The following is a 13,939-nucleotide window of genomic DNA, read 5'->3' on the forward strand; positions in this document are numbered from 1 at the left end:
TGCATAATATACATTATATTATATATTAAATATTATACAAATGTGTTAGTAATTATATATAAAATATATGTTATATGCATATAATACATGCATATATGTATATAAGGAGGAGGTGAAACTTGGCTGAACAAATTTATTTTATATATATATATATAGGTATTTACACTTCGTTTAAAAATTTTTAATGTATGTACAATATGCATCTCAGCCTTGGCAGCTGGAAAATGACAGGAGGTGACAACACTGTCAGGATCCGTCCCCTGTGGTCGGGATGGATCAGAGCACCCCACAGTGCAGCAGAAATGGGGGTACATGACAGAAATTGTGTTGCAGGGAAGGCAAACTGCACTAATTTAGTCACCAGCATCACCCCACATCACTCAGCTCACCTGGAAGGAGAGATTTTTCCTGGCAGTTCTCTAAGTTGCCTGTGTCCTCCCAGCTGGGAGTGAGGGAGAAGGAGAAGGAGGCCTGGTGGGCTTCATTCAGGACACTGATGAGGTTCCCCTCCATGACCCAGTGGCTCTGCAGCTGCTCTGGTGTGTGACAGCCACGGTGCCTCCAGCAGTGAGTCCCTGTCACAGCCTCAGCTGGACAGCGCTGCCATCAGCCCCCTTACACTGACACTTCATTAAAGGTTGTCTCTCTCAGACATCCTCAATGCAAACAAGACAGAACTGTCCATGTCCCCTCTGTATGCCAGCACTGCCCAAGGACTGGCACAGAGAGCTCTGTCTCCCTCCACCACACCTGGTGACACCTTACCTGTCCCTGCAGTTCCAGCCCCACATCTCTCTCCTGCTGTGCCTCCTGCAGGTCCTGAATTCATGGTTTGTCAGAGCAGGGGCTATTCCAGCTCAGCTCCCACATTCCAGCTCATTCCCCCAAGGCAAGGCAAGAGCTGACAGCATCAGCTGCCCGAGTTCACTCTGAGGAGGCAGCACAGCCAGGCGTGGGATTCAGATCAGCCCTCCAGGCTGGCATCATCCTGGGGTGAATCCACAACATCCATCAGCCAGAGAGCCCTGACACCCCTCCTGGGCACCCCAGCCCAGGCTGAGAGCAGTCACAGCACCCATGGTGCAGGCAGTCACTCCTCACAGGTTCCTGCCTTTGTCCTTCAAAAAATTTGGTGGGAGCCAGACTTTTTGTGAGGTGGGAGGCTGGCTGCTTCCTGCACCCACCACAGAAATGGCAGTTCCCAGGGGAGCCAGGGAAATGCCCAAAGGGTGGGGAGGGAATTGTGCCACTGCAGGAGCCGTGGCACTGCAGAGCACTCAGCTCTCCTCTATATAAAGCCCTTCTCTGCCTGGAATCAGGCATGTGGAGAAGGAAGGACAGTTTATCCCTTCCCAGCTGGCTCCTGGCTCAGCAGCCTCAGCACAGCAGCCCAGGGATGATGCTGTGGCATCTGAGTGCCCTCAGCCTCTGCTTTACCCTCCTCCTGTCACCATTCCTGCTGTCCCGTGAGGTGCTCAGAGCCATCCCAGCCATAAGGGATGGATCTCATCAGCATTGTCACTTCCCTGCCCTTTCCCCACCTGCTGAGGCTGAGATGCAACAAGTTTGTAGGTTCTGCTGCAGTGCAGACAAGGAATGTGACAGTGCACACCTTGGAGGGGCTGGGTGTCCCAAACCCCCTCGTTTTGTGCTCCTGAGATTCCCCCTCAGTGAATCACCGGGGGAGAGGCCAAAGCCTCGCGGGGGTGGCCCTGCCAGTCCCACCGGGCTCGTTGTCGAAGCTGCAGGGTTGGGATCAGCCCTGGCAAGGGTGGCAGGCAGAGATCACGCTGTTATCACTGCCACAAGCAGCCTTGCTCCTGCAAAGGGGAGCGACTCTGATTTCTCTGCGGGCTGAAGGTCACGCTCGGTTTTACAGCCACGCAAAGGAGAAGAAAGGAGCAATTTTGTTTACTTAGGGAGTCATTAATATCCCAGCTGCTGGCATGTACCGAGGCAGCAGGAACCTCCCCCACAGAGCAGCAGAGAGCGAGGCTGTGCAGCCTTTTATTATTCCATTATCAGGCAGGCAGGATTAGGAGGGCGGGTCAGGGAACAGTGCCGGCTTTGAGCAGGTTTAGCTCCTTTCCAAAGGCTTATCCCGGCTCAGTCTCACTCTCTGGACTCCACTCACTTATTCTCTACGTGGAGGGGTTTGAGTAATGCTGGGGAGAGAGTGGGCACGGGGTCACGGAGCTTTAAGGGCCCAGCAGGCAAAACCTGGGAGGTTCCTTTAGCAGGAACTCATTTTATATGTGGAATTTCAGAGACCAGGCAGAGCAGTTTCTCAGCTCCGCCAACTCCTGCATTGCTCCCCAGGGAAACCCAAGCCTTGGTGCTGCTTTGGGGCACTTCTGTTCTCGGAACAAGCTGGTGCTGGGGCGGGACGGCCATTCCATGCAGCTTCCTGCAGAGCTGGACGAGGTTTTGCTCTTTATTCTTCCCCAAGTTTCTCCCTGGAGCCCGGGTGGGGTGGCCGCAGCGTACCGATCCCAGCCCGGCAAGGGAGGAGGAGCCGTGGGAACCGAGGCAGAAAATCCCTTTCTTCTTCCAGGCCAGAAACGGGGTCTGTGATGGGATGTTTTGTCCCCCATAAGTAATTCCCCTCTGGGAGTGCTGCCCGCCGCCATCGAGCATCGCAGCAGGGATCACCCCTGCATCGGGATGGAGCCTCCCAGCCTAAGCCCCAGCCAGGTGGTTCTCATTGCAGCCTCTGACTCACCTCCCAAAAATTCCTGCGCTCACATCAGCGCAGGAAACCGCTACCGGGAAGTGGTGAAAGCCCTGGACGGCCTGAAATTCGGCTTCCCCCAGCGAAGGGGGAGATCAAACGGCAGCCTTTGGCCTCAGTCCCTGTGACGCCAGGGCTTGTCATCGGGGGGGACGGCTCGGCCAGCGAGTGGTGGGTGTGTGGTTCCTCCAGACTCAGCAGCTTTTTGCCTGGCGTTTGGGAGTGTTTTCCCTGAGGAGGCCTGAGCTCAGAAATATTTTTAAGCAAATTATCAGCTGGGAGGAATGAGCTCAGCTCGTCGGCATTGTTCAGGGCCTCCTGGTGAGGCCTGCAGTCCCGGGCTGTGCCGGCTGCTGCAGGGAGCTCAGCTGAGGGTCAGTGGAGGGGAGCAGCCCCCAACAAGTTGCAGGGCCTGGCTATGATTTAGGAACTGCCACAGAAAAACTGAGCTCCTTAGAGGCTGAGAGAAGATGGATTTTGGGGTCATGGGGGCAGATAGAAGGTGCAGCCACTTTCCCGAGGCTCAGGTGGGATGTGATCCCAGTCGCTCTCCTCCAGGAGATCTCTGTTAGCTGCGTCCCCTCTGCACTGTGCTGGACCCCACGTCAGCCCCAGCCCCACGGCTGAGCGGGGCTGATCCGCACTCCCGGGGCTGGCTCTGCATGGAAATGGCTCCATCTCCGCCCCGGCCGCTCCCGCAGGAGCTGCCTGGAAAGTTCCCACTGCTGCAGTCGCTGCCTGTCCCCCTGCCAAGCCTGCAGCCCTGCCAGCCCCGATGCAGCGCCAGCCGCGCTATTTCTGGCTCCACCTTGAGACGTGCACCTTCAGCAGTGGGAGCGATGCTAAAAGAGATGGATTCGGGAGGAGTGCATCCCCCTCCCGTCCCCGTCCCCGTCCCCGGGTGGCTGCCGGCGGCCGCGGCGGAGCGGGCAGGGATGTGGAGGAGCTCTGTGCCTCCAAGGGAAACACTGCAGTTCATCTCACAGCACAGGCACGGCCTCTGCACGCCTCCTCCGGGGCTGTGATGTGGCAGTGGGGCCGGCGTGGGAAGCCCCCAGGCTCTGTGCTTCTCTTCCCCCAGGGTAACTCCCAGTGCAGATCAACCCCTCCAGCAGCTGGGGGCAGGAGCAGGAGAAGCCCGGGCGGGAGGGAGCTGAGGGAGGCTGTTGATTTAACCCTTGGCTTCTTGCACAACTCAAGAGAAACCTTGTCTGCTGTTTCTGCCTCAGTTTCCCCAAACTCAGGGCACACATCATCTTGCCCAGTGAACCCAGGCTTCAAATGTACAAACCTTCTCCACCAAATGATGTCTGCAGAGTCTGGGATGCCCCAGGGCTCTTCCCGGGACAGGAGCTGGAGGGATGTTTGCTCCTGAAGGGAGACTGGTGCTCGTGGCTGGACTGGACTCTGCTCCATGGGCGAGTTCCCTTTGCAGTGAGGAGTGAAGGGGGGGATTCTCCAGGGGCTGTCCCCCATCACACCAGCTCTGTGCCACATCCCCACCTCACATCCCGGCACTTCCCTCCCACACACAGGGCCCGAGCAGCGCCACGCGGGCGGGAATGGAGCCGATCAGGACTAACCCGACCAGCAGTGGCCTGCCCACAGCCTGGGAGCTGCTGAGCTCCCTTCAGGCTGCCCTTGGGGTCGAGGGGCCTCAGTAAGGCTCTCCTAATTAAGATAGCCCCAAACAAGTGGTTATCAGTGCAGGGAAGGAAGTGATCCCACTTCCTCCTTAGACATCACATCTGGAGGCAAACCAGCGGTGTCCGTGTGGGACCGGGCTGGATCAGCCTGTGCCTGTGGAGAGCCAAGGGACTGCCTGGGGCTGGTGGTGGCCACGGTGCTGCTCACGGCATGGAGTGGCCATCCAAGGGTGGTACAGCACCGTTCAGTCATTGGGAAGTCCCCACAGACCAGAACTGAGATAGAAAACCCCTGTCTGTCTCCCCTGCCATCACAGAGGCTGAGCCTGTGCCAGTCCCATTCCCCATCTGCAGCCCCCAGCCCTTGGCATGCCCACCGTGCCCAGCCCTTCCTGCACCCACCTCCAGCCCTGACACCTCGCCATGAAGCCACTCTCAGCACCTTTCTCCACAAGCATGGAGGATGGCCAGCAGAGCCTGGACGGGCATTCCACTCCTATTTAAAGCACAGGCTGGCAGGACGAGGGGGGATCCCTGCAGCCCCAGGGCACACGGCCTTGGACGGATGTAGCACGGTGAGGACGGAGCCCAAAGCAGCCTCATCGTCCCATGGCACCTGCCAGGAGCAGTGGGACAGCTGCTCTCACATCCTCCCAACACGACTCACGCCTTCCTGAACGGAAATTGGGAGCGGGTTAGTCACCGGGAAGGGTGAGGGGCAGGTCAGGACGCTGCACTCCCCGGCATGCAGCCATTTCCTCCCATGACACCTTGCTGAGGAACCTCGGAGCTGTTTACAAACGCGGGACTGTGTCATGGCAGCGGCGGGGAAGCGGCTGAGCCCGGATCTCACCCACAATCAGCTGTGAGTGCTGCAGTTCCCAAGCCAAAAGCATCAGGGTTGGGAGCAGGTTTTGCCCCTCTGAGCATCCCTTTGTGCCCACAGCGCCCAGGGAAGTCTTTCTGGAAAGCACAATGCTCCAAACCACAGCATCTCGGCTCTCCTTATAGGTCTGCTCTGGGAAAAGAAGACTCAACCTTGTTTTCTGCCCAGCTGGTCATCCCGTGCCCTCCCTGCAATTTCTTGGCCAGTTCCAGAAGGTTTCAGTAGAGACAAAGGGCTCGCTGCTAATTAAACTGCCCTAAGTGTGAGAAGTGATGCCTCCCTGAGGTGCAAGCTCAAGGTTAGGACAGAGTTACATCCATGGGGAATTGGTTGGTAAAAAAAAAAAAAATCTTTGTTGGGCTGGGCCAGACCCCTTGGAGCCCAGCAGTCCCTTGGGAGGGTGAGGTCAGTCCTGTTGCCAGCAAAAACTGCTGTCAATGATTTTTGCCAGCTGCCGTGAACACAAAGCAACTCCCAGCCTTGCTGGCACCCTCCAGACGAGTCCCCTGGGCTCTGTCCCCAGGGCTCTGTGCCCCAAGGTGGGGTTCACTGCACAACCCACCTCCCTCCACGGGGCTTCACTCCCATGGCAACCTCGAACCCCACGGATGCCTGATGGCGAGCCACCGGTAATGGGTGGGACATGACCCTTCTCCGTCCTCCTCCCCCGCCGTCTCCCACTGTCCTCACCCCTCACCGTGCCTCGATTTCTCCAGGACCCCGCCTCATTCCTTTCGTGCTTGGAGAGATGCAGAAATTGTATTAAAATTCTGTTCAGTCCGAGATGGGCGCTCCGGGCACACCTGCCAGCGCCCATCCTGCCTTGCTGGGAATGATGTGCAGGAGCTGGGGCGGGGGTGGCTGCCGGCTGCTCTGCCTCCCCTCTGCCGGCAGCGCCGTGCCTCTGTTCTTTGCATCCCCGGCACCGTGGCAGCACCCACGCCAGACACCCACCCCAGCAGCGCAGAACCACCCGCGGCAAACCCACGGCGTCCCTTTGCCCCCGCCCGTCTGCAGAGCCGGTTCCCCCGCGGAGCACTGCCCGGAGCGCGGGGCGGCGCTTGGGGAAACTGAGGCAGCCGGCGGGGGGTGTGGGGGGTACCGGACCGGCCCCGGGACGGGCCCCCCTCGGCGGGGGAAGAGGTGGCTGGGGGGGTGGGTGGGTTAAATTTTTATGAATGGGGCCGCCCCGCCTGCCATCGCCGGGCGTCAGCAGCGAGCGGCGGCGGGCGGCGCTCCCCGGTGCCTCCCGCTCCGCTCCGCGCCCGCTCCGCCGATGGCCGCCGGCCGCCGCGCTCCCCCGGAGCCCGGCGGGGGCCCGGTGCTACTTCAAGGCATCTTCGGCGCGGGGCCGGCCCCCGGTGCCGCCGCCTGCTCGCTGTCCCTGACGGCCCGGGAGCTGCAGGTGCGCCGTGCCGGCGGCTGCTCGGGCGGCTCGGCCGGTCCCGACGCCGCGCTCCGCCTGGCCGACTGCGTGGGCTCGGCCGCTTTCCCCGCGGCCGCGGCCGCCGCCTGCTTCTCGCTGGTGTGTTACCCGCTGCGGGGGCCGCGCTGGGGGCCGCCCTCCCGCCAGCGCCTGGAGCGGACCTTCCGCGTCTCCCGGGGTCCCGACGCCGAGGGCAACCTGCGCATCGCCCAGGCCTGGAGCCGCCGCATCCGCGAGCTCGCCGTGCCCGCCGTGCCCGCGCAGGACGGTGAGTGCCGAGCCCCCCCCGCGGCCCCGGCACCGCTGCCCGCGGGGCTCGATCCGCCGGGGCCGGGCGGGGATCGGGGCCGGGCTGGCGGCCGGGGTCGCTCCGCCGCCGGGCCCCACGCGGGATGGCTGTGGCCGAGCCGCGGGCGCCGCGCGGTGTCGCGTTCCGGGGACGCGGGGGGGACACAGAGCGGGTGTGACCGTGCCACCGTGGGGTCACTCGGACACCCCGTCCCCCCACTTTCGCCGAGTCGGGGGGGACAGGGACATCCCCGCTCGCAGCCCCAGACAGGGGTTGGTTTGTTCGCTTTCCTCGCACCTTTAATTTGAAGGCCAGCAGGGACGTGGCCACACTACGGGGGCCCTTTGCACCCCCTATCCCCATTGCTCCCGTTCGATAACTCCAAAGCTCCAAAGGGCAGCATGATCCAAGGAAAAAAAGTAATCATTGCTGACGCAGGCAGGACGGGAGCCAGGCACTGTCCCCAGCAGGTCCCATCCATCACTTGGGATTTGGGGACAGGCAGATCCCCCCAGGACCCCCGCGGTCCAGCGGGCTCTCAGGGCAGCCTTGGGGCTGTGTTTCTGATCCTGCTCCCCTCGGGAGCTGTCCGTGTCTGCAAGGGGAGGGTCCTGCTCGGGGGCCGCATCCCCCAGCTCCCGCAGGCAGGGCAGGGCGTGCTGGCAGATAGTTGAACATCTGAGCAGAGATTCAATTATATGCACTACTTCATTTATTTGGCTGTCCAGTCGCTCTGATCAGACTTGGAAATTAAGAGGCATGCGGTTAGAGGGATCCTGTCAAATCACATTTAGCCCAGCTCTTCCTTGCTTGGATTTTAAAATGCAGCTCTTTTTTTTATATGACCTGCAGCTACAAAACAACTTTCTGTCTCTCTTCCTAAAGAATTACAAAAAAATCCAGTGGAATGGAGTGAGGGCAGAACCAGTTCCCCAGCTCTATTTCCAGCCTGAACTCTGCAGCTGGAAGTCTCGGAGCGCTTTCCAACCCTCGCCCTGTGAGCAGGCGGTGCGAGGGTGCTGGGGCAGGAGCAGCTCATTGCACGCAGGGCCCTGAGGGCAGCGGGGGGAAGGAGGATGGGAGAAGGCAGCGCAGAGTTTTGCAGTCACTTTCCTCGCTGAAGGCCATCAGGATTTGCAATCCTCCTCCGTCAGTTTGGGACAGAGCTAAAAATGCCCCTGGTCCACACCCAGCGCTTGCACGTGCCGGCAGAGAGGCCTGTGCGGGACTGATAAGGCCGTGCTGGAAGCTGCGGGTGAGTCCGTGCAGAGAGTCCTGTCACCCTGTCCCCATGGGGAGGGGACCTGGGGAGCCACCAGCGATCCCATCCTGCTGCTGTCACAGCTCCAGCATCCGCTGGGATAGAATGCTGCAGGATGAAGGGATGATTCCCCCTCCTCAAGTTCCTCAGCAGCTGATAACCCCAAAGCTGGGGCTGCCCGCAGCATGTCCCAAACTGCAGCTACCCAGGAGGGAACAAGCTGCCCCCAGGCTTGTGTCCCAATAGGGAAATCCAGATTAGGAAGCTCAGCCCCAGCCTTATTCCACCTGGCATGCCTGCTCCTTGTACCTGGAGTTTCCAGAAGGATGCAGGGATGCAGTGGAGAGGTTTGGGCTGCAGACAGCAGAGCTGTGGCAGTGTGGTCCCAGCCTGAGCACAGCCAGGGCACATCACACAGGAGGATGTGGGCAGAGGGAGTGGAGCAGAGTTTGTGGCAGCAGCTGGAGCCCCTTCCTCCTGCTGACTCAGATTCTGCTCCACTCAGCATCTGAGGCTGAAAATGACCACACTGTGCTGGGAAGTGGAATCTTGCTGGGATGCCAGGGACTGGCCGGTGTTGTGCAACAGGAAGGGTTGGATGGGTCAGGATGCTGCTGAAATCTGTCTGCTGTGCATCACCAGTGCTGGGCTCCAGCTCTGATCCAGCACCCTCCAGTTCCAGCACAGGGCTGAGCCTGGTGCTGTGGTGTCACCAGTCCCACACTGGCATCACTGCTCACAGCCTGGCACCAACAATCTGTCCCCTGGGAGGGAGTCATGGCATCCCTCTGTGCCCTGAGTGGGGTTTGTTTCCCCCTCCAGCCAAGGAGCTGATCCTCGGGGTCCCAGCCCTTTTCTGCTGTCCAGAGGAGGCCACAGGGCAGCACCCACAGGTCTGGGCAGGATTTTTAGGCAAGCTCCAGCTTTCAGCTGCAGCTCCCTGTTTGTGTGAGAAACAATGTGCTTGGTTAACACTGCAGGGCTGAAAACTGCATTTAGGCTTTTGAAGTGCCTTTGGCTTTTGCTTTTCAATATCCAGGGCTCAGGGGAGGAAATAGAGAGAAAGCCCCCCAGAGAGAAAGCAGCTGGGCTTGGGTTCAAAAGCTGTGTGGGCCTTGTCTGCATTTGCTTGCAGGGGATTTAGTGCCTGTGGGGACCAGGGAAGCTCCAAAGGGCTCAGAGCAGGGTCAGCCCAGCCCTGGGCTGCTTTTTGTTACCCCTGACCCAGCCTGGAGTGGCCTCTGCTCTGGGTGCTTCACTGCTTTCCCCGAGGGCAGCTGGTCCCTTTGTGTCTGGAACCCACTGATAAGGGGCTGGGGAGGGGGGTGGGGGGAGCCACTGGCCCTGGGCAGCAGTGGGGACAACCAGCTTGGAGCCAGTGCCTGGAGCCAGCACCCAGAGCTGGCACCCAGAGCTGGCACCCAATGCCGGCCTGGAGCCAATGCCCAGAGCCAGGCTCAGCCCTGGGGCCCTCACAGGCAGATCTTTGTTGTGGACTTTGTGACAGGTCCCAAGCAGCTGGCAAGGGGACCAGGAGGTGTCCTGGAGGGTGATCCATGGGGCCAGGAAATAATCCTGAGCTCTGTGTGCTCCCAGGCATGGACAGCAGATGGGATGCTCCAGTGCCACCTCCCTCCAGGCAGCTTGTGGAGCTCATGGCCGTGACTGGTGTGATGCTGGATGTCACCCAGGGGAGGTGACACATGTGGTGTCCTCCACGGCCCCTGCTCACCTCTCCCCACCACTGTCCCCACTGTGGGTGCTGGGAGGGTTTAGCTGTAGAACACCAGCTCAGCTCGTGTGTTCAACCAGCTCAAATCACTGCAGGTGAGGGGGGACACCCCCAGTGCCAGGGGGGCTCAGAGGGATTCCCAGCCCAGGATGGTGCTGGGAGAGGCCTCTGCTCTCCTGACTCAGCAGCTCTTCCTGCTGAGTCAGCAGGGGCAGCCTCGAGCTGGCTCTGTGTGCTGGGGTGGGCACCCAGGCCCGGGGGCACAGAGCTGGTGGGGACAGCCCCAACAACCCCAAATGTGGCTCCTCACTGCAGAGCCAGGGATCTCCAGAGGCACTGGGGGAGCCTGAGGCTGCTGCCCTTCCTCACTCCAGGGCTTGTTCCTGCCTCCTCCTCCTCCTCCCCTGCCTCTCTCACAGGGCAGCTCCCCCTGTCCCCCTGCATGGGGACCACTGGGCTTGGGGAAGGAGAGACTTGAAACAACTGGGGAGGCAGAGGGCTGGGAGCCCTGCCAGGCTTGTAATTACAGCCCAGCCTGGGCCCTCGCAGGCGAAACCTGAGCCCCGTGGGGAGCAGGAGAGGAGCGTCCGTCTGGCAGCACAACTGTCTGTCCTGGCCCCGCTCCATCTGCGTGCATGCAGGGAATTGGGGCCTGCAGGTCTCATCCCCCCACTCTGCAATGGCTGGAGTGCTGCAGGCTCCATCCTGCCTGTGAACATCTCTGCTGATGGCTGGGGAGCTCCAATGAGTCCCTGCAGGCCCCTGTGTCCTGTCTGTGTCCTGTCTCTGCCACCTCCCCAGCATTCCCAGCAGGGACCCTCCATCCCTCTCACCCCCGTGTCCTCTGGGTAGGGATGCTGCTGAGGGTGGGGGAGGGCCAGTTCCCCTTTCCCTTTTCTGTATTGGCAAATGCTGCCCTGGCTGGCAGAGCCCTCCCAGGGCAGGGCCGTGGCCCTGAGCCCCCTGTGTCCCACAGGTGACAGCTATGGGGTGCTGCCCCGGCCCTGCCACGCGCTGGTGCTGCTGAACCCCCAGAGCGGCTCTGGCCGTGCCCTTGATGACTTCCAGGCCGTGGTGCAGCCCATGCTGGCTGAGGCTGACATTGCCACCACCGTCTTCGTCACCGGTGAGTCCATGAGCAGCTCCTCCTCCTCCTCCTCCTTTCCCTGGGATCCTGCCTGGGCCCTGCCACGTGGGGACAGCTTCCTCCAAGGGCCTCTGACTCTGCATCAGCACTGCTCTGGGTCCTGCAGAGGAGCAGGGACTGCCTTGCCTCCTGCATCCCTGCCTGGGGTCACCATCTGGGGCTGGGGTCTCCATCTGGGGCTGGGGTCAACATCTGGGGCTGGGGTCAACATCTGGGGCTGGGGTCACTGTCTGGGGCTGGGGTCACTATCTGGGGCTGGGGTCACTGGGGCTGGGGTCACCGTCAACATCTGGGGCTGGGCTCACTGTCTGGGGCTGGGCTCACTGTCTGGGGCTGGGGTCACCATCTCATCTGGGGCTGGGCTCACTGTCAACATCTGGGGCTGGGCTCACCATCTGGGGCTGGGGTCACTGTCAACATCTGGGGCTGGGCTCACCATCTGGGGCTGGGCTCACTGTCTGGGGCTGGGCTCTCTGTCTGGGGCTGGGGTCACTCTCCGGGGCTGGGGTCTCCATCTGGGGCTGGGCTCACTGTCTGGGGCTGGGGTCAACATCTGGGGCTGGGCTCTCTGTCTGGGCTCACTGTCTGGGGCTGGGCTCTCTGTCTGGGAGGTGGCAGCAGGAAGGGCAGAGGGATGGATGGAGGGTGATGCTCCAAATCTCTCCCCTCTCCCCAACAGAAAGAGCCCACCATGCCCATGAGAAGGTGCGAGACGAGGACCTGTCACAGTGGGACACCTTGGTGGTCATGTCTGGGGACGGGCTGCTCTTCGAGGTGAGGGGCACAGCTGGGGTGCCTGGGGCAGGAGCCAAGCTCTGAGTCACAAAGTCAGGCTGGGAATGGCAAAGGAGAGATGGCACCAGGCTTGGAGCAAAGCAGCCATCACCCCTGCCTTGCCCTGGGCAGGGGCACTGTGGGCTCTGCTCCCCCCAGGCTGGGCAGGGGCTGCTGGGTTCCTTGGGTACCACGGGTCCTTCATCCCCACAGGTGGTGAACGGGCTGATGGAGCGTCCAGACTGGAGGGAGGCCATGAAGAAGCCGCTGTGCATCCTGCCGGGAGGCTCTGGGAACGCCCTGGCTGCCTCTATCAATTACTATGCAGGGTGAGTCCCAGCCCCGAGGCACCCGCTGCCCCCTGCGGGAGGAGAGCGGCTCTTTGGGGCTGCAGCCCGGGGAAGGGAGCAGGGGTGCCCCGGGGTGCCTGGCAGGGCCCTCACTCCCCACAGGCTGTGAGCAAGGGATCAATCCCTGTGTATCCAACTCCCCCCACTCCCTTTCTCTGGGCTCAGGGACTGGTAAAGCTTTAACCCAAAGGACCCACCCAGGCACAGCCAACCCCCCAGGATTGCCCTGGCTCGGTTCCCTCTTTCATGAACTGGTTTATCCCTCCCATCCCCAGCAAAACGACTCCCAGCAGCTGTCCCTGAGGGACGCTGTGACCCAGCAGGGACACGTCCCAGCCATGACACAAGGGTGAGGTCTGCAGGCGGATGCTGGGGCAGCAGGAGAGTTCCTGAGCTCCAAACTCACTCTCTCCATCCCTCACAGCTACGACCACGTCGCCAAGAAAAAGCTGCTGACAAACTGCACCTTCATCCTGTGCAAGGGGCTGTACACGCAGATGGACCTGGTGTCGCTGAGCACGGCCTCGGGCAAACGCTTCTTCTCCTTCCTGGGCTTTGGCTGGGGCTTCATCTCGGACGTGGACATCGACAGCGAGAAGTACCGCTGGCTGGGCAGCGCCCGCTTCACGCTGGGCACGCTGCAGTGCCTGGCCAAGCTCAGGGTGTACCAGGGCCGCCTGTCCTACCTGCCCGTGGCCGCGGAGCAGGGCGGCAGCTCCCCGGCGCCCCGGGACGGCCCCGCGCCCGTCACCAACGGGCACATCCCGCAGGCCGCGGGCACGGCGGCGCCCGCCTCGCTGCCCCCCGACTCGCTGCTGCCGCCGCTGGGCCAGCCCGTGCCGCCGCACTGGACCGTGGTGCCCGAGGAGGAGTTCGTCCTGGTCTACGCCATCTACCAGTCCCACCTGGGCACCAACCTGCTGATGGCGCCGGCGGCCCGGCTGCACGACGGCTGCATCCACCTCTTCTACATGAAGGCCGGCATCAGCCGCGTGACGCTGCTCAAGCTCTTCCTGGCCATGTCCCGGGGGACGCACCTGGACTTGAACTGTCCCCACCTGTCCTACGTCCCGGTGCGGGCGTTCCGCCTGGAGCCGCGGGTGCCCGCGGGCGTCATGACAGTGGATGGGGAGGCGCTGGCCTGCGAGCCCGTGCAGGGCCAGCTCCATCCCCGCCTCTGCCGCGTCCTCAGCGGCTCCTGAGCTCCCCCCGTTCGCCCTCCCTGCGGCGCTGAGCTGCCGGCACGGCCCGGCGCGAGGGTGGCAGAGCCTTCCTCCCACTCAGGAACCCCCTCCTTCCATAGCAATAGGTCTTGGGGGGGCGTGGGGCTCATCCCCTCGCTTGCCCCCACGCTTAGCTTTACCCCCCTTGGGACGGCCACCAGCGCTGTTCCCAAAATGAGCCACAAGCCCCATCAGGTACTCGGTGCCGGCGAGACGCCAGCGTGTTTTATCCCGGTACGAGGTCCCGGCCCCCAGGCGGCTGCGCCGGCACAGCCCCGTCCCCTCCCCGGCTCGGACGCACACGGTGGCATTGCTGTGTCCCCGCCCCGGAGCCAGTGCCACCCCCAGGGAGGGTCAGGACCAATAGATCTAATACAATAAACCGACTTTTTGAAGAATGTTTCTACCCAAAGCTTCCTGTAGAAGCGGAGTTTATTCTTGTGAAAAAAATGCAAAATAAATATCTAGCGTTTG

The 13,939-nt window shown here is 61.6% G+C and overlaps 1 protein-coding gene across 1 annotated transcript; it reads left to right on the forward strand.

The window, feature by feature from the left end:
* Window positions 1-6,539: 6,539 nt before the first annotated feature.
* Window positions 6,540-13,865, forward strand: SPHK1 (sphingosine kinase 1). Its single transcript, XM_063175846.1, has 5 exons — window positions 6,540-6,957; window positions 10,948-11,097; window positions 11,798-11,892; window positions 12,106-12,221; window positions 12,667-13,865. The coding sequence occupies exons 1-5, from the start codon at window positions 6,540-6,542 to the stop codon at window positions 13,442-13,444; spliced, it is 1,557 nt and encodes a 518-aa protein (XP_063031916.1). The 3' UTR covers window positions 13,445-13,865.
* The last annotated feature ends 74 nt before the right edge of the window (window positions 13,866-13,939 follow it).

The sequence above is a fragment of the Melospiza melodia genome, chromosome 24, assembly GCF_035770615.1.
Source record: "Melospiza melodia melodia isolate bMelMel2 chromosome 24, bMelMel2.pri, whole genome shotgun sequence".
Classification (NCBI taxonomy): Eukaryota; Metazoa; Chordata; class Aves; order Passeriformes; family Passerellidae; genus Melospiza; species Melospiza melodia.